Below are 20,673 nucleotides of genomic sequence, written 5' to 3' on the forward strand. Positions count from 1 at the left end.
ATCTCTTCAAAACAATAAAGGTTTCAGCTCTTTAACTTATACCTAACGGAGAGGGGTCCGATTAGACCCAGTAGTATTGTAAATTATCGAATATGTTAAAAGTAATTTGAATACGTCATTTTCCTTAACCAAACCGCCCTTGGGGTGATTTTTACAAAAATAGCGCTTTATAAATTATCCTGAATTAAAAAAAAAACAAATATGAAAAATTGTACACAAAACTTCAAAATATTTTTATTGATCACTTATCGACAAATAAATTGCACATCAATATGGTATTTAAGTTTATTGATTAAACGATTACAATGGTTTTGGGTAGTTTCACCCCTTGCGCTTTATTTTTTTCACGCAAATATGTTTTTAATTAAAAAGTATTTCTATTTGCGGGTTAATTTTTTTTTCTAGAATGTATACTGAAGACTGTCGAACGTTTTAATTTTAATTTTAATTTAAAATGTCATTTTTTTAAATACTAGGGGTTACTTCCTTTCCCCAAACACGGTTTCTCAAATATCAATAAATCAATAAGTGGCGTTGATTTTATGATATTTTTGCATTTAAATGTATTTTTTGCTTCCGATATCCTGCCGGATATTGAGCAACTATCCGGTACCCAGTCGGATAATAAAATTTGGCCAAATAGGCCGTATACCGGATAGTTACCGGATATTTATTTCATCTCTAGTATGAATACCAAGTTGTTAACAAACGCTTACAGATTCTTATAATTAGATATATCTACCTACTCTTAACATGATTATATCTTAATGCACGTACCTACTATATGGTGCATTCAAATGTTTAATAGCCTATATTAATGTTAATGCCTGTCAGTGAACCAGGTAAACATACAAATCTAATTAGTATAATCACGCCCACTATAATATTTTGTATGAAAACATTACGTCACGTACGCATAAAAAAAGGAATTAAGCATTTGAATAGACAGTACGTAGCTGCTACAAAAATGAACAATCCGTAAAAAACAAATATGAATCAAAAAGTTTATTTTAATTTACAAACTGAACTCTTTGTTGCAATATTGTCTTCGACAAACATAAAGATTTTTTCAAATAAAACAAACAATATTTAAATTTTCTGGTTTCTGTTTTCTTAAAGATAATTATTACCTACTAACAAAACGTGTATATTATATATTATGTACTCTTAGGTAATATTACCAAACGATTGTGTAATATTTATTGTATTCTTAAAAAACGCATTTAAAAAAAACCATTGTCATGTTAATTTAAAATTACAATAGTTTTTTACATCTGGCAAAACGTACATAACCTTCCTAATCTTCTGCATTTAGTTGTCAAATCTCCCGCCTTTTCGATTCAGTGTGTTCGCAAACGCGCTCGGAAAGTGACGTTCGGAACAGAACGTCGATTAAATACAATGTGTCAAATGATCGGGAGCAGTAAATTATAAACTAACACAAAACTGTCCTCCCAAATAAATCGAATTTATAAATTTTAACGCAGTATTTCCAGTCAACATTTTGTACTTAATAATATTAAAGTGAATTTCACAAGCAGTTTACTTGAAGAAAAGTCTTAATTGATGTTTTTCCAGTGTTGATAATGAAAAGTTCACATGTTATCCAAATTCTTCCGTCAATTTAATGTCAACTATTTGACAAGTTCATTAACGTCTGTGACAATTTTAGTGGCGGGAAGAACTACATTCTTATCTATTGAAGATAAAACGAAACCAAAATGGTGAGATAAACATTGTTTATTTTTCAATTCTGTATGATTTGTGATACGTACCATTAAGCAAAATATAGGTATTCGGATCAAAATATATTTCTAAATTTATTGCAACGGGGAGGGAAAACATTTTTGAAAAAGATTATGGAAGTCTAGGCATTTACATGGCTTATGATCTGTCATTGGCTGGTTGAAGTGGCTACTTTACACACTGTTCCACTACTTTACTCGCTATTCTGCCTATGTTTTAGCATTTATATTTCCTCAACTCTTCCATCTGTTGCTGAAAAGAGCTGAAACATTCATTGATGCGGGTGTGATTCATTTTTAGGCAGAACGGTGAATTTTACACTGTGTGTAAAATGGTCATTTAAACCAGCCAATAATCATAAGCCATAAGGTCATAAGCCCTATAAATGCCTTGACTTTCTCTCTATGTTGCAATAAATTTTTTATCCTTACTCCCTAGAAAAAAAAATTCAGTCTGTCTACAAACGTTTAGACATACTCAAAATATATCACGGTATTGTAAATACGTTTTTTTTTTAAAGCTTTTGCTAAAAAATATTTGAATATAACCTATCTGAATTTGTACATACTCTTACTAACCGTTAAACCCATACCTTTCGAATGCTTCATCTGGTGCAGTGGTTAGCACGTTTGAATTCCAAAAATTATGTCCCAGTGTTGATTCCTGGCTGGATCTAAATGTATAGAAGTCGTCATCATCATTTCTATATCTGCAACCAGTGGTGCCAGCGTATTTAGATAATTTATGCTACGTGTAAGATCATTTACGTAATATGTCCAGGGGTGCTATTATGAATCTTCTCGCGGGGGTAGATAATATTTTCTAGGTGAAGATTTTTATTTTTTGCATGCGACTACACTTAGCAACATGTTTAGCCACAGTGATGATTAAAGGTAAAATTAGGTATAAATTTGTTGCAACAGAGAGAGAAAACATTTTTGAGAAGGGAATATGGAAGTTTAGGCATTTACAGGGCTTATGACCATTATTAGCTGGTATAAGTGGCCACTTCAATATTTATTTTATCCACAGGATTTAACTCAGACCTAAAAGCGTTACGTCATTTTTCCCTAAGCCTTTTATTTCATTTTTTAAAGGTTTGTAATTAATATTAACTTAGTATTTTTCTTTTTGCTTTCTTTTTTAAACCTTTTTTTCTTGTAATTTCTTGTTGCTATTATTTTATCTATACTGTAGGTTCGAGTAATCAAAAAATAAACTCCCTGGTTTTTTTATTTTTTTATTTATTTACAATTTTCAAAAACCCGTTAGGGTTACATTAGAAATTATATATTGTCTAGTCATTTAATGTCTCGTCTAGTCTAGTTAGTTCAGTCATCATGTGCTTTTTCAGATGGATTTTAAATTTGTCTCCAGTAAAAGTTTTCGAGTAGTAAGGTAAGTCGTTGTAGTGTTTAAGTCCATTATGTAGTATTTTTGACTGTCCTGTGTTTGTCTTTGCTTTTTCAACATGATAGTGTTGTTGTTGTCTGGTGTTATATTTGTGTATGTCAGCATTTTTGACTAATATTATGTCGTCGTCTTGTATGTTTCCCAGTGTTTTTATTTATTTTTTTATTTTTTATTTTTTATTTATTGGGGATATCAACAGTAATATATGCAACAAAAATACAACAAATAAAATATACAGAGAATAAAACCAATGACAGATATCCACAGAAATACATTAAATACACGTACAATACATACTAGTGTGTTTGTGTGAGTGTAAGTGAGTGAGAGGGTGGGTGAGTGGGTATTATATTGGAATGAGGTTGGACATGTGTGTAAATTGTACACAATTTTTAAGGTCTCAATTTTAGTCAAGTAGTTTATGTCAAACTGGTGTGTTTTTTTGTACAGTTCAGTCGTAGAGGTCAGGTAGGGTAGGTTGTATGTTAGTTTAAGAATTTTATTTTGTTGTCTTTGTATTCTTGTTATGTCTGTCGGTTACCAGTTCCCCAGAAGGCGATCATGAAACTCAATTTACTTTTGACATAGGCTTCGTACATCATATTTTTTTCCTTTGAATTTCGGTAGGTACGAGAGTAAAAAAAACATTAAATTCGTGTATATGCCCGGGCTAAAAAGATTAATAATAAATAATAAAATCAAATCAAAAGACAATAATCTACGTTTGAATTCACTTGGTGAATTACCAAATATTATATTTATTTTTCATTGTGCTTGTTTGTGAACCTAATTGGAAGCATACGTTCATAGAATTAAGAATAGTTTAGAAACCGCATACGCGCATCAAACAGAAGGCGACCAAACTACTCTTAAATGAGTAGTTTAACGTTTTGACCCATTAGTTTTTTTGTAAACATCGCTGAGTACGCAAATCTCGATTTTCAACTTTGCAGTGTTGCGTCGTTTTAAAGTGTAGAAATACTGCTAGGATTAAAAAGAAAAAGGATGGGGTCACATATTATGTGTAAGTAGCAAATGCATGACTTTTTTTTAATTTTATTTATTTGGAAGTTTAACAAGGATACATAAAATACATACATTTTTTAAGTAAGCATTACTAACATTCTTTATATATATCCTCTATTATAGAACTCCACCATCTTTCATACATTATATAAAATAAGTGTGTAAAATCAATTTAAGTAATAATAAAGATTAAGTTTAGTGAAAGATAAGAATAAAGATTGAGTTACAGAAATAACATTGATTTAAACATAAGAAACTACAATATTTTGAGTTTGTCCTAATTTTTGTAGACAAGGACTGGATTCAACTCCCTGGGGAGCTGTTCATATTAACATATAGCTTAGACTTCTATATTACCTTCTCCTTAATGTTCTTCATCTCTGTTGTAATATGTTAATAAGAAACTACATTTTTTTTTAAGAAAAGAAAAACTAAAAACATATACATACACTTAAAAATTTAATTATTTTTTAATCTGTCAGATTGTCAAAGAAAACAAAATGGACATTTTGTTAGTGTTGCCAGGGTAGTCAATTTTTTTTACGCTACTTTGCTCATCATATATGATGGAACACCACATAAAAATTTCCACTTTATGTTAAATTTGTTACATTTTAGTTCATTAATTCAATTACTCTTATTAAATGACCCATTCCTTATCTACTCTGTTGTGTCAATCCATTTTTTCGCGTGTACTATAAAATTCTAGAGAAGTTAAAAAATATATTTATAAATATCTTACATTTGTATTTTGATTATATTTTTCGCGATCTGGCAACATTACTCGGCGACTTCACGCATGCGCGCGGTGAAAGTGAGGCAAAGGGGGGGGGGGTTTAGACACAGTTCGACGTATTCAAATATGATTCTACGCTCCTTCTGGACTATTCTTGATTCTATGCATACGTTCATGTTTTCACATACACTTCCCTTGTTTAAAATTTTGCAAATTCCTCGCTTATTGTATTCAGCTTAGCCTGAAACATGGGTAATGGATTATTATCGCAATAAATTCTCTTTCGATTGCGCCGGAACACGCGATATCAGTAGAAAACATTAACAGAGAAACACAAGCAATTTCTAAACCAGCAAGTGTAAAAGTGGACAGCATAATAATCTTAACAATCTCAGTGTTGGAAAGGCGAGCATGAAAACAATTAGTCCACTAGAGTTACCCGTGAAGATGCGAAACTAAAATGCATATTTGTAACAGAACTCTGTAACCCAATCACAAATAACTATCGACGTGCTTAAAAACTTGCTAAGCATTTGAGTGATCACAATGAACAATATTGAACATCCAACAATGTTTTGAGTATGTCCAAACGCTTGCATACTGGCTGGATTTTCTCCCTAGTGAGTTGTTCATATTTAAATTTGTTGCAACATAGAGGGAAAACATTTTTAAGAAGGGAACTTGGGAGTCTGGGCACTTAAAGGGCTAATGACCTGTCCGCCAGTCTGCAAGCATTTGGACGTACTCAAAACATTGTTGAAATAACTACCTGGTAAAAGAAGAAGTATACTAAATTGGTAAATCGTTTTCAGGCGTTGCCTAGTAGGTGAATTGGTTCAGCCGGATGAATCTCACTCACATGATAAAGATGTCAGCTCTTTTACTTCACAAAAGTCAACAGATGGAAGAGTTGAAGAAATTTGGATGTTCGTTCAAACATAGGCAAAATGGTGAATGTTACAGTGTGTAAAGTGGCCACTTAAACCTGCCAATGACAGGTCATAAGTCCTGTAAGTGCCTAGACTCCCATATTCGCTTCTCAAAAATGTTTTCCCTCTCTGTTGCTACAAATTTAAATAATGCACATGCTTAAGTTATCATAGTCGTAAGTCAACGCGTGTGTAATCTCTAAGTCAACGCTCGTGTCGGTTTGTTTTTTTGTTTTGCTCGTCAATATATACGGTTCATTTGCAAAAAATCGGCGTTTACTATAAAAAATAATACAATATATTGCATTCGTTAAAAAGTAAGGAGTATCTAATATAAAAAAGTGAAAATTAAATTACAATTACTATGGCGACTGCTTTTCTTGACAGTTGGCTTTCCAACCGCCGGCTAAATGCAATAAATAGCATGATAAATAAATAAATAAATAAAAATAGCAGTTTTGGAATATTTTCCATATTTACGTCAGTGGAATTCAAATATGTGATAGCGCAGCAGAATTATACGTCGCGAAACGTAAATATTTTGACATTTAATATTAGGTGTTCACGGATGTTCCATTGTGATCGCGAATACGATAAACAACCATGGTGAGAAATTGTTATCACGTCGCTTATTAGTAAGTCGATAGTTATTAGTGATTGAGCTACTGGACCATAATACATAAATATGTATACAGAAAAAACATTTCTTTCACGCAAAATTTACGTTCATCCGTCCATAAATATTTTGTTAGTCGGGATGTTAGTTTTATTTAGCTTTTCACAAAGTTATTAGTAAACCAAGAGCTAATTTATATTGTTTAGTATTTATGTTAGATGGGGTCACTTAGTTCATACTTTTGTCTAGTAGCACAAAGAACAAAATCAATATACACGTCTGCTCTTCACGTCGATAGTTATTTGTGATTGAGCTTCTAGATTTAAATAATATCGCTCCATTTTTCTAAAAGCGGGTAGGTATTAATCAGTTGCTTTGTAGTGGGATCTGTTTCGTTTGGTTATGATAATTGTAAAGAATTATTATTTTACCAATGTTTTGTTGCAAAGTGGCGTGTATAAAATAAAAAAATTCAACTTACATATGTACTATTTTCTCCGAAGTTTTATGTAGAACTTAATCGACTATAATAAAATAAAAATACAACGAATGAATACCGAATAATACTGTTTGAACCTAGCCGGATAGCCGTGTATATTGGAGTAACTTTACGTTAAATATTATAAGCGAGTAGCAACGTCGTTTTGTAGGCGACCGGAATTAACAGTAATCGGAGAGCTTCAGATGGCCAGTTTAGGGATTATAAAATATACTAGAGTTAAACACTGTTTAAAATAAATATTTCACATCAACCATGCTGGGAGTCGAACCCGAGACCTATTGCATGGCAGGCAAACGCGCTGACCAATGCACCACGAGGCTTACTGTAAATATAATTATACCGTAATATTCATGATGTTTTTCTGATCTATGGGAGCGAAGTATGGACTTGGAAAAACAGGGACGAAAGTAGGCTGAATGCTATCGAAATGCGATCTCTCAGGCGAATGTGTGGTAAAACTTTGTACGATGGATGCACAAATGTTAAGATCCGTACATTATGTAAGGCTGAGATAAGCACTATCGACAAAATCAAGAGAGGAGCTCTGTGCTGGTTTCGACATGTAGAGCGAATGGACGGCTAAGAATATTTACAATGCGAATGTTGATGGATACAGAAAGAGAGGAAGGCCGAGAAAGACATGGCATGGCAGTAAAATTTTTACGTACTAACTATGTGCTTAAGGGTCAAAATCTCCAACGCTCATTATGTGTAAAGGATCTAGGTGTCTTCCATGAAAGTAAATTACTTTTTGACACCCATGTTGACAGCATCATAAAAAAGTCATCGCGTGCGCTTGGCTTTGTTATGCGTAGCTCTACGTCGTTCACTATGGCAAAGACACTTAAAATCCTTTACTGTACATTAGTGCGAAGCAACTTAGAATATGCATCACAAATATGGAATCCTATGTACAATGTGCAGATATCACGCATTGAAAATATTCAAAAAAAATTCGTAAAGTTCATGTGTTTCCGGTTGAAACTTGAGTTTAAATCTGACCAGTATATTCATATATGTAAAAAACATCACCTACTGCCTCTGCAAAAACGTCGTGAAATAGCGGATATAATTTATTTACTTAAAATTGCCTCTGGTTCAATTGACTGTCCTGAACTACTTTGCAAACTTTCTATCAATGTTCCTTCCAAAGTGTTAAGAAATAACCCTCTTCTTCACATACCTCTTGTTTCATCTAATTATAGGCAAAATTCATATTTATGGCGAACTTTTAATAATTTTAATGTAATAAATAAATCATTTAACATAGATTTATTTGAAAATAATCTTAATAACGTGCGGCGTTTGCTTTCGAAATAACTCGTAGATTTTTTTTCTTTTCTTTTAAATGTACATTTAATTACTATTCATTTTATGTTCGAGAATCTTTTTTAACTTACTGTGATGCTACTTGTGAAAACCTGTAATTGGCTTATTTGTTATTTGTTTTGTTATATAAATATGAGATAATTATAGCTGTTGGTTATCCAAATAAATAAAATAAATAAAATAAATAAATAAATGACCAAATTTAACAAATACTTGAAGATGGACATGTTAAAAGTCGGAATAATCGGTGCGCGTGCATGAGAAAATGTATGAATGTAGAGGATGCGAGATCTGTATGCAAAGATAGAGTGATGTGGCGTTCTATCCTCTCTCCCTTACGGGAAAACGGCGTGATTTGTTTTTGTTGTTGCTGTAATATTCAAAAACACCAATTATTTATTTAAAATATCTTTAATTTCATCCCCTCGGGAGTCATTAAGATTAACAAATTACAACAGGGATGAAGACTATCTTAAATAAGGGAATATGGAAGTCTAGGCATTTACAGGGCTTATGACCTGTCATTGGCTGGTTTAAGTGGCCACTATACACACTGTGTAACATTCACAATTTTACCTATCATACATCGTTTTACCACACATTCGCCTGAGGGATCGCATTTCGACAGCATTCAACCTACTTTCATCATCATTTTTCCAATTCCATACTTCGCTCTCATACATTAGAGTTGGCACTAGAACTCCGTTGTGAACTGCTAGTTTAGCGGAGGCTATAAACGGAAGAGAGAAACATTTGTTTGCCAAAGTAGATTTTAGTGCACCGTTCACCCTGTTTCCGGCACTCACCCTCCTTTTAATATCTTTCTCGGCCTTTCTGTCCCTAGTAAACATACTTGCCATGTACACAAATTCTTCTACCTGATTCAGAATATCTCCGTTCACGCTGATCTCACATTTAGTTAAATTTTCATCCCTTTCAAAAACCATCACTTCCGATTTATCAACATTCATAAGCAATATACAAATAAATATCATGTTAGAGTAGGTACCATTATGCACTCATATGAAATTTTAATGAACTTTTTAGTTAGGCTCTTTGACACATTACACTACATTTCAAATTCTATTAAATTTTTATCTTGTGGCACTATTGGGGGTTGCGAAATGTCAAGAATAAATAAGACGTACCATTTCATTGTTATCAAAAACTAGACAGCGCAGTGTCTTTATAATTGAATGACACAAATAACGTTTGATAAGATCATTAAGTGGTTCACTCGCATTGTTATCGATAAAGTAAGTTTGTTGGACGGATAAATGTGTACATAAATGAATATTTGTAACTAGTAATATTACAACAAACAGTGACATACAAAACATTGGTAGGTAGTTGGCTACTATTACTACTACTACCATCACGCCATTTCCCCGTAGGAGTAGGCAGAGAGGATGGACCGCCACACACGTCTATCCTGGCATACAATCCTAGCCTCTTCCACATTCATACATCTTGTCATACATGCCCTTCGGTTCTGTCTGCTTTTGACATGACCAGACTTAAGATTTTGGTTTATCTGATCATGCCACGTCTTCCTTGGTCGTCATCGTCTCACGTTGCCGTTAATTTTCGCCATATATACTTGTTTTACCATTCTTTCGTCGTCCATACGTTCTACGTGACTAAACCATCTCAGAGACCCTTTCTTAATCTTATCAATTATACTTGACTCAGATTTACACTCTCGCCTGATCTCATCATTCGTAACCCTGTCATACATTGATTTCCCACACGTCCGTCTAAGAGATCGCATTTCAGCCGCGTTCACTCGGCTTTCATCCTTCCTCTGCCAGTTCCATGTTTCACTTCCATATATAAGTGTTGGGACTAAAACTCCGTTGTGCACTGCCAGTTTAGCTTCGATTGATATATTTTTATTAGAAATTACTGTGCTTAGTGCTCTGTTCATTTTGTTGCCCGCATTCACTCTTCTTTCAACATCTTTTTCTACTCTTCCATCTCTTGAAAACATGCTTCTCAGATACACAAATTCTTCTACTTGATCGAGACATTCGTTGTTTACAATTATTATGCAGTCAGTAACCTCACTATCCCTTTCAAATACCATAACTTTTTTTAGGTAGTAGGCGCAATACCTAATTTGTATTGTATTTTCTTTTGCACCACAACTGGTCAGTCAGGACTGTCAGGAGTCAGGAGGCCCAATAGTACCTGCTAATACAGAAAACCCTGTATCGAGAAAAATCACATTTGATATTTGCGATTCTGCCAGGAATCAAACCCGGAACCAGTGTGTATTAACGAAATAAATATATAAATAATATTAACGAAATAAATTTATAAATATAAAAAAACAAAAAAAGGAAAAACATTTTTAAAAATAAAGAAAAATTTAAGAATAATATTGCGAGAGAAAAAAATAAATCAGACTCGTTTTATAACTATCAAGTCCAGAACCAAATATATCAGCCTTGTCCTCATACTGATTACCATATCTTTGTAGCCTAGGGATAGGCGAGTGCATGTGATATTTGGTCCTAGAACTTGCAGAACAAAAAGGAGATCTGTGGTGGGTATGTCGACCAGGTACACGGAAACACACCAACTCCATAAAATCAGGACAGTCAATTAATGAATTGATCACTTTTTAAAGTAATATAAGGTCTGGAAAGATGTGAAATTTTGTCACCCACTCGACAATAGTCGATTGGTCATCTGGTTGCTTTGTCATAATGCTCATTCTTGAAAACCCTTCGACAATTTAATTACAAAGACAAAAACAAATTCGTATTTATTTGTGGCTTTCCTGGTCTCCTGCCACACGTAAACCTTTATTGTTTCTTGTCAGACTTCTTCCGTTGAATATTTTGTGAATGGAATATTATAAAAAAATAAAAGAAAATGTTTTACTAAGACACTGCACAATGATAATTATTATTTGCCTTTGATATAACACATCTACATGTCAATAATATTTTGAGTTTGTCCAAATTTTTGTTGACAAGAACTGGATTCAACTCCCTGGGGAGCTGTTCTTATTACATGTTACAACAGAGATGAAGAACATTTAAGGGAAGGTAATATAGAAGTCTAGGCATCTACAGGGCTTATGACCTGTCAATGGCTGGTTTAAGTGGCCACTTAACACACTGTGTAACGTTCACCATTCTTCCCATATTTAAACATCTATATTCCTTAAATTATTTCATCTGTTGATGTTTGTGAAGTTAAAGAGCTGAAACCTTCATTTATGCGGGTGAGATTCATCTAATTGAATTATTTCACCTACATACTAGGCAACGCCTGAAAATGTTATTTTTTTCAATGTCTATACTTCTTCATGGACCAGGTGGATTTATTAACAAGATTTATCAGTACTATACATACATCAACATATGAAAGAATTGAAGGAATAAAGATGTTCAAATATGGGCAGAATGGTGAATGTTACACAGTGTGCAAAGTGGGCACTTAAACCAGCCATTGACAGGTCATAAGCCCTGTAGATGCCTAGACTTCTATATCACCTTCTTTAAAATGTTCTACATCTACATGTTATTAGAAATATTTCATATTCATTTAATGGATTTTAAAAACATTGCTTATTATACGAGTATATTTCAAATGCGCCGAGCGATAAAATAATGTTTAAATCGTGTTTCCAATAAAACTTCATTTGATAATGAATTAAAATAAGTACAATTATATTTGCTGCACGTTTGTTGATACGCCATCATCATAACATTGATCAGTGTTGTAAATTTTAAGTTTAAATACAACAAAAATACCCACTCGTCATTCAAACATGAATGCCGAGCGTTTTACAAGAAGGAAGTTTGACAGCTGAAGTTAGGATGTCGCATTCAATTGTCAATGTCGAGTGCTTTGTGGCACCGAGATAAAGTCGATTGGTTTTCAATCGACTGCGTTCGTATGGGAGGTTCAAGAATGCTGTCACTTGTCGAATTACGGAAGTCGCATACGATTCTATAGACGAATGAGTCCAGCATTAGGTTCCTGATCTTCTTGCCCTTAGAAAATTAATTATCAGGATACACTGGGATAGGTATAACTGCAGTACTTTGTGCACTATTAGGTACGAATTTTTATTTTATTTATTTAACTTTTTGTACATAATTTTAATCGTACATTGGCGGACTTATTGGCGTATGGCAATTTATTCCAAACAACCAATAAAATAAAAAATTAAAAGCTAAAGATATACGAGCATAAAAATAGAAATAACTGTATTTGCATATAAATTACCTTAAATCAATACTATTACTCAATGGGAAATAGTAAAAAAGAGGAAAGAAGGAGAGATTAAGGAAGAGAAGGGAGATGTTTCTTCAGACGTGATTTGAACAGAGATACTGTGGTAACATCTTTGTTGGTGGATGGGAGATGATTCCACAGTCGAGCCGCATGGACACTATTAGTTAGAGAAGAAAGAGGAATTGAACGCAGTTATGCAGAAAGCAGCAAGTCCACAATTTTGAAAAAATGGTATATTGGCGTTATAGAATTCAGGAAGATCAATGCTGTCGAAATGCGATCTCTCAGGCGAATGTTTGGTAAAACTATGAACGATAGATACACAAATGTTGAGATCCGTACATTATGCAAAGCTGAGATAAGCATTATCGACAAAATCAAGAAAGGAGCTTGGCGTTGGTTTGGAGATGTAGAGCGAATGGACAGCGAAAGAACGGCTAAAAATATTTACGATGCAAACGTTGTTGGATGCAAAAATATAGCAAGACCGAGAAAGACATGGCATGACGAAATCCAACAAATACTTGAAGATGGACTTGTGAAAAGTCGGAATAATCGGCGCACGTGCATGAGAAGATGTATAAATGTAAAGGAAGCGAGATCTGTTTGCAAAGATAGAGTGATGTGGCGTTCTTTCCTCTCTGCCTACCCTTCCGGGGAAACGGCGTGAAGGTTTGTTTGTTTATCAAGAGCCCTGTGTTGAGTTGGTAAACAACTTAATTGAAAGTGGAAGCATGGATATTATAAAATAATACTAAAACTATTATTGTAGAAACAAACATTTCAATAAACATCTCGACAACACGCTTAATAGTATGCAATATGTCGCAGCAGTATCCTGCAATGGTGTCGTCCCTTGGACAAAATCCAAACTTTAAAAATCCTCTTGAAAATGGCCCTCGTTTTGGAGAACTTAATATGTTCATTCGGGATATTGAACACTCTTGGGGTCACAAATGAGAAGTTTCTCTGAGCGAAAGTCGTACATGTTTTTGGTATTAAATAATTCAAATGACATCAAAACCTTGTACGAGCATTCTGCTGGGATATCTTCTTGTAACCGTATTACCAGAAATGTGTCAATGACTCTATTTTTTTAAAATGTCTAATGTCCGGTACCTTCATTGATGGAAACAATGTATTTTTTACGACTTCCTTCTATTTATCATAATATCCTCTTCCCCACCAGCTGACAAGCCTCTGAAATAGAGGCTTAGAGGGTTATTCCTGTAAAAAAAAACTATTCTAGTGGCGATTATTGAAGTATATAACTAGAGTAAGCATGAGCGCTCAAAATATAGTCCCTCAACCTGCGGCCAATTGTCTTTAGTCTCTTGCGTGCAGTCCCTGGATACATTTCAATTTTGTCTCCTTGCAATTACTAAAATGCCTATATGTACGCTAAGATGCAACACAAATCGATCTGAAAAAGCGATGGTATAATCTTTCACTGGCAAGTAATGTTTCTTATATTACTCAATACTTGTTTAAAATAGCTATTTTAATGTCAAAAAACGTCTTATTAATATGTTACCAATTCGTGAGTTATCTCCTGTCTCTGTCCTGCTCAGTTATTCGGGCGTATAATGGAACGACACACAAATGTGACGCGTATGCGGAAGGGAGCGACATACAGAATAGAAGTTAAAGTAGACCGATGTAAACAGTCCGTGTTTTTTACTGTACTAACTGTACTACGTGTTTCGCTCGCCAAAGTCGACGTGATATGACGTGACGACACTTGCTCCCTCCGCTGGTCATTCCCTTTCCTTTGGGAACGAATTTTTAGCTCGGGTTTGTATGGAGTGTCATCTCAATATATACAATAGTGGCGAAGACAGGATACTGTGACACGTCACAGTCCGAATTATTTACATAATTTACCTGTAATTTCACACAAAACTCATTAAAATTTATTTCGATAAATAAAAGAATCGGACGAACGGTATTTACAAAGGAAAACAGCTTAAACTGTGGCGGAGACTCTATTCAAAAACAAAACTTTCCTTTGAAGAGATTTTCTATTTTGTTCTACAATCTTTGTTACAATAATCTTTCCCATTACGAACTTCTTGTCACGCGCATAACTAAATACATTTATTAAATACGTAAATACCTTCTCAAAGTATGATTTAGCATATTTTTTATACCTACCCATATTCAATCTACACCGGAATCGTAAAAATGGAAATTAAAAAAAAGCAATGAGGAATGATGATGTTCAGTGTATTTTTTTTTTAATAGACTATTAAACTGACAAAAAAATGTATATCGTATTATCAGCGTTATGATTTACAAAGATTTATATTTCTGAAATTACTTCGCATGTGACGTCAGAGGTTCTCTTCCGCTTATTTTTGATCAGTTCTGCCCATTGGTCCGTTGACGGTAAGCAAACCGAAAATCTTCCGTAACTCTCGTATCATTGGTTGACTCATATACACTAGTGACGTCGCTCAAAGTAGTTTGTTTTTATTAAAATATTTTTTCGTACATTTTCAACACGCAAGAAAATATTTATTGTGTATCCAGTCGGGCTAAAGTTTTTCATTGTGGACAGGTTATTTTGTTCAAAAATCATTTCGGGATTAAAATAATTCATTTGTTTACTATTTATTGTATCTTAATTTGAATAAACTTCATAAAAAATATGAGAGAATTGACGTTTTGTCTTTTTTTTGTTCTTTATTTCTGTCACCAAATCAAATGCTATTTTACACTCCCGCTTTTCTTAATTCATCTTCTACCACTCTTTTTGTTTTCCCTTCCCACTATCTCCTTCTTTTGACGCTATTTCTTTTCTTCTCTTGTTTATGAATAATCATAATAATAATAATAACAATAATGCTTTATTAACAAAAAATACAATTTCTTTAGCTACTACATACATACTTAGGTAATAGGTTTCTCTGGGTTGTCTAGTCTGCCTAACTAAGTACCTACAACCTGTTTAAAGGCAGACATTTTTATGCAAAAATAAACAATCACATGACTACCTACTAGTTAATTTATAATAAAGTTATATAATATATATACCATTTATTATTTCAGAATTTTTTTTATTAAGTTTTCCGATTTTTCTTTACCTAAATCCAGTGACCATTTTATTACAAATTTGTTCAATAGAATTCGGGTCATGGTTTTGTAATGTTTGGGTAACATATTGAATATTTTGGAGCCCAGAAACCTGAAATTTCTTTGCCCGAATTCAGAATTTGTGGTAGACCCCATGACCCATCTTTTAGTTTGACTTCTGGTAGTGTGGGAGTGTTCCATTTGGGATTAGGTAGAATAATTTGCTTTCACAAACATAATTATTCTAGATATATATATTATATAATTGCATTTTATCTAATTTATCGAATTCCTCGAACAACTTGACGCTGGGGTACCTGAATAGCTTTTTAAAAATTATTTTAATAATAGATTTTTGAGCAGATTTGAGAGGTTTTAATATTGATTTGTAAGTGCCTCCCCATCCTATTATGCCATAAGTTATAATTGAGTTACATAAAATATAATGTTGTTAATATTTCCAAAAAAATTTAATAGATCTATTTAATAATCAAAGATTAACTAGTTTACTTAAAATCTCTTAATGTAAATTCAGATTCGGGAAAGGACACTAATTTTTCATATCTGCAAAACTGTTCAATGCATTTCATAAGGACAATATGATACGAGTTGAATTTGTTTCGATTAAATTTTTTGTTGAAATTATGGATAAAATAAGTCGATTTAAATAGCTTTTTTAATTAATAGAAAGGGGAAAACTTTTATTCATAGAATTAAGAATAATCAAGAAGTAACGTAGAATCATATTTGAATACATCGGACTGTGTCCAATCATTCCCTCACTTAAACACACTTTCGCCGCGCGCATACTTGAAGTCACCGAGTAATATTGCCAGATCGCAAAGAATATAACCATAACACAAATGTATGGTAAAAATAAACAATGTGTTAATTTTTCTAAAATTTTATTTTGCACTCGGAATCATTGATTGACACAACAGAGTAGATAAGTAAAGGGTCATTTAATAAGACTAATTGAATTAATGAACTTTGAACTTAAAATATAAAACTAATTTTATTTTACATAAAACGGATATTTTTATATCATTTTAAATTATACTTTATGTTTTAAAGATAATGTCGGCCAAATGTCAACCACGGTGTTGTTTGATCCGAGGTTCAATTTTCATTATTTCTCTTATTATATGAGCAAAGTAGGGTAAAAATTTTTACTTCTCTGGCAACACTAACGAAATTTCCATTTTGTTATTTCGACAATCTGACAGATGGAAAAATAATTAAATTTTTAAGTAATGCATTTGTGACAAACACACTATTTGATAATTACACATGAAATGTGATTGCATCCTGATTCTTTAAGATCCTAGCAGTATTTCTACACTTTAAAAGGACACAACTCGGCATGGTCAAATTCGAATCAGGAGTTGCGTACTGAGCGACGTCTACAAAGAAACTAATGGGTCAAAACGTAAACCTACTCATTTATGAGTAGTTGAGTCGCCTTCTGTTTCATGTGCGTATCCGGTTTCTGGACTATTCTTAATTCTATGCTTTTATTGTTATTTTCTCATTTTTATTCAGAAAAAAATTATGTTCTAATATTGGCACTTATTTTTTATTTTTGAAGTCTATCGTATTCTTCCAGTAACCTTTATTGAAATTTTAAATAAAATGAATACCCTCACACAGGACATGCCTTTGTAAGATATTTTTGTGTTTATTTAATAGTGTATTTTGTATTTGTAATTAATGTATACCTAAACATTTTTTTGAGTTTGTCCAATTTTTTGTAGACAAGGACTGGATTCAACTGCCTAGGAAGCTTTCTATATTACCTTCTTCAACAATGTTATTCATCTCTGTTGTAATATGTTAATTATGTATACGAAAAAAAAATGTAAAATACTTATCATTCATTATTTTTCCGTGTTTGGGAATAAGGAAATAACCCTTATTATTTTTAACATTATTTTTTTGCATTAAAACGTGCGTCAGTGTTCGGGATACACTTAAGAACAAGAATTTAACCGGGAAATAAAAAAATATATTTGCTTAAAAAAAGTGACAATTGGCCAGATATCCGGCTTAGGGGCTCGCCAAATATCCGGTATCCGGCCAAATCCCTATTCGTTTCATCACTCGATCATCTGATGCATGAAGGCATTTAGTGCCGTTCAAGGGACAATGATATATTGTTGTGTTCGACAACGTTTTCGACTTCGGATTCGAACCCAGGACATCAAACGTGGAAGGCGAACGCGCCAACCACTACATACTGCGAAGCAGACTTATCTTCACTCGATTTTCTTTGAGAGTAGCCATCGAGCGGAAAGCACTCTCTCAGAATTATGATTCTCTTTCACCCGCAGAAGTGTATTTTTTACACGGACTAAAATCAAAATAACATTATTTTACAATGTACAAACTTTATTTTTGCGTGTCTAATTCGTAACCCATATTTAGGATTGTTTTGTTTGTAGGTTAAAAGTCAAACTATCAACTTTCACACAGAGTGTCGAGAAGTTCATATCATCGGAACTATAATTGGTTTGAATATCGTATATTTACATAACTTGTTAAATCATTAATACTAGGAAGCCTACTCTTTCGTTCGTAGGCACAGATACACAGGTATCTCTACAGAGATGGAAAACCTTTTTGTCAATGAAATATGAAATCATCGATTCACTCTAGAGTAGGGATTCCGGTCCTGCGCCAACTGTAACAGCGCCCCAACCCGCGCACTCCCGTCCAGTCGCGGATGTTTCTCAGCCAGGACATCTGTCGCCTTCCAACTCCACGCTTTCCCTCGATCTTCCCCATCATGGTTAGCTGTAAAAGCGCATATTTGCTTGGAGTTCACCTTGAGAGTCCATGTTTCAACCCCGTGGAGCAGTAGTGACCACACACAGCATTTGACCATCCTCTGCCTCAGTTTTAAATAAAGACTATCGCTGCAGAAGAATGATTTCATGCCAGTGAATGCTGATCGTGCTATCTCTATTCTGCATCTAATTTCCCTATCTGGGTCCAGATCAGAAGTGATTTGACTGCCGAGGTATTAAAAGTTATTCACTCTCTCGATTGTTTGACCGTTTAGTCACAATACAGCATTATTGTGAGGGTTTCGGCTAAACACCATCATCTTTGTTTTAGCCACATCGATGTTCAAGGCCATTACTCTACCAGCTTCGTCAATTTTAATAAGGAGTTCCTGAAGGACACATGCGTTGTCAGCCAGGATAACGGTATCGTCAACATATCTGATTTTATTGCTAATTTCTTATTTTTGGAATCTCCAAATTCAGTCATATCACTCCACCACTTCGGGAATTACACTGGCTACGTTTTTCACAGAGGGTGGAATACAAACTCTGTTGGCTTATGTATAAGTCACTGCACAACTCTGCTCCAGAATATCTAAGGGAACTCTGCATTCGAGATGAACTAGCTGACAGACGTCTTACGCAAACAGCGCACTAAATTCGGTGAACGCGCATTTGCGGTCGCAAGCCCTACGGCATGGAATGCTCCCCAGCAGAGGTGCGAAACTGTGAGAGTGAAGTGATGTTTCGGAAGAAACGTAAAACCCACTTGTTCTCTAAATCATTTGAATAAATCCTTCGCATGTGGTGACAAAGTACATTGTTTTTCTTAAAATAAACAAGCTAAAATTAAATTTATATCTTTATAAAATAACTTTGTAAAGCACCCTTGAGGTATTAAATTACGAAAATGGCGCTATATAAGTTATCCATGATAATAATGGTAATATACACGGTTCGCTCCTGCTACACACTACACATCCCGGCACTACACTTTACAAAAATGACACGGAATGTGCCTTCTGCCGACTGCGACACGGTACAAATTACTAGTACATGAACACATGTTTATTTCTATAAAACACTCACACAGCCACACACGAAAAGTGGCCTCTCGTGTTTTATTATATTTAGACTAAAAATCCGTGTTTTATATAATCTAAAACTTAATTTCGAGTTCTTAAAAAAATAATAAAAAGCGTTCCAGTATCGCTGTATAATATTATAAAAGTAGATAAATAAAATTTGCATCTTTAATGTATAAAACAAAAAAATGGCAGCCGAAAATGTGTTTGTAGTCAAACTGGTATGTTGATGTTATGAATTAAGAGCAAAAAATGTGACACGAAGACATAATCATTTATGTTGACCCAATGATCCATTCGCCTACTTCGCTAATAAATGGTTTTATTCTGATAATAAAAGATGACCTCATGTATGTTTCCTTATTCCTTTGATTATTAAATTCATATTTGCCAATTATAACTTTTCACGTATTTAAAAAAAAATAACTCTGTACCTGTCAAAATGCTGAAATAAAGTATAATTTCTTTTTTTATCTTACAGTCCATAGATAAAAAAGACTAAAGTATATTCACAGAGACTGGACCGCTGTGCACGTGCAAATCATGAACTCACTGCGTGATATCGCATTACTGTCCCATTTCACACCACGTCAAAAATCTATACAGCATGATAAAATACAATACGGTGGATCGATATTTATTGTTTTACAATTATTATTATTTTATTTTTTTTGTATTTTTTGTACTTGGAGAGTGACTTACACTGTTTTAGTTGTTTATTTATAAAAGTTTTTATAATTTTAAATACGAGTACATGAAAATAAAAATAAAAATATAGAGTAAATAAAGAAAAAACATAAAACATTCATACTAATTAAAATATAATGTTTTTTTTACACGAGTTCAAAAATTTCTTTAGATTTACATATTTAATTCCTGCCAAACGCAATAACCAGTACACCGTGAGACCGACTAATCTCCAAGCGATTTCATTTTGTATGATTTTTTAACTGAGAGTACTCGCTAAATTTAGATAATGATTTTGATAAAATTATCATTAAAATCTCTTTTGTTAAGTTTTACTATATTATTGAAATCGTGTTCTAGTCCCGTAGCTAGTGTTTCGAACTTACAAATCAGAGGTACGAGGTTCGAGCCCCACTCTACCCTAACTTGATTTCCATATTCTAGTAGTGAGCTATTTACAACTTGTTGAAAATAGTCACCAAAATTGAA

General features: G+C 33.5%; 1 protein-coding gene across 1 annotated transcript in view; it reads left to right on the forward strand.

The window, feature by feature from the left end:
- The first annotated feature begins 1,340 nt into the window (after positions 1 to 1,340).
- The window catches only part of LOC148282540 (beta-glucuronidase), a 50,760-nt gene continuing 31,427 nt past the window's right edge, over positions 1,341 to 20,673 (forward strand). The window contains exon 1 of the mRNA XM_088224899.1: positions 1,341 to 1,724. Coding sequence (XP_088081025.1) covers positions 1,722 to 1,724 — 3 coding nt within the window. The 5' untranslated portion in view covers positions 1,341 to 1,721. The remainder of the gene's footprint in view (positions 1,725 to 20,673) is intronic.

This window comes from Micrasema longulum, unplaced genomic scaffold (genome assembly GCF_059751315.1).
Source record: "Micrasema longulum isolate JH-2025_06_02 unplaced genomic scaffold, ASM5975131v1 h1tg000319l, whole genome shotgun sequence".
Lineage (NCBI taxonomy): Eukaryota > Metazoa > Arthropoda > Insecta > Trichoptera > Brachycentridae > Micrasema > Micrasema longulum.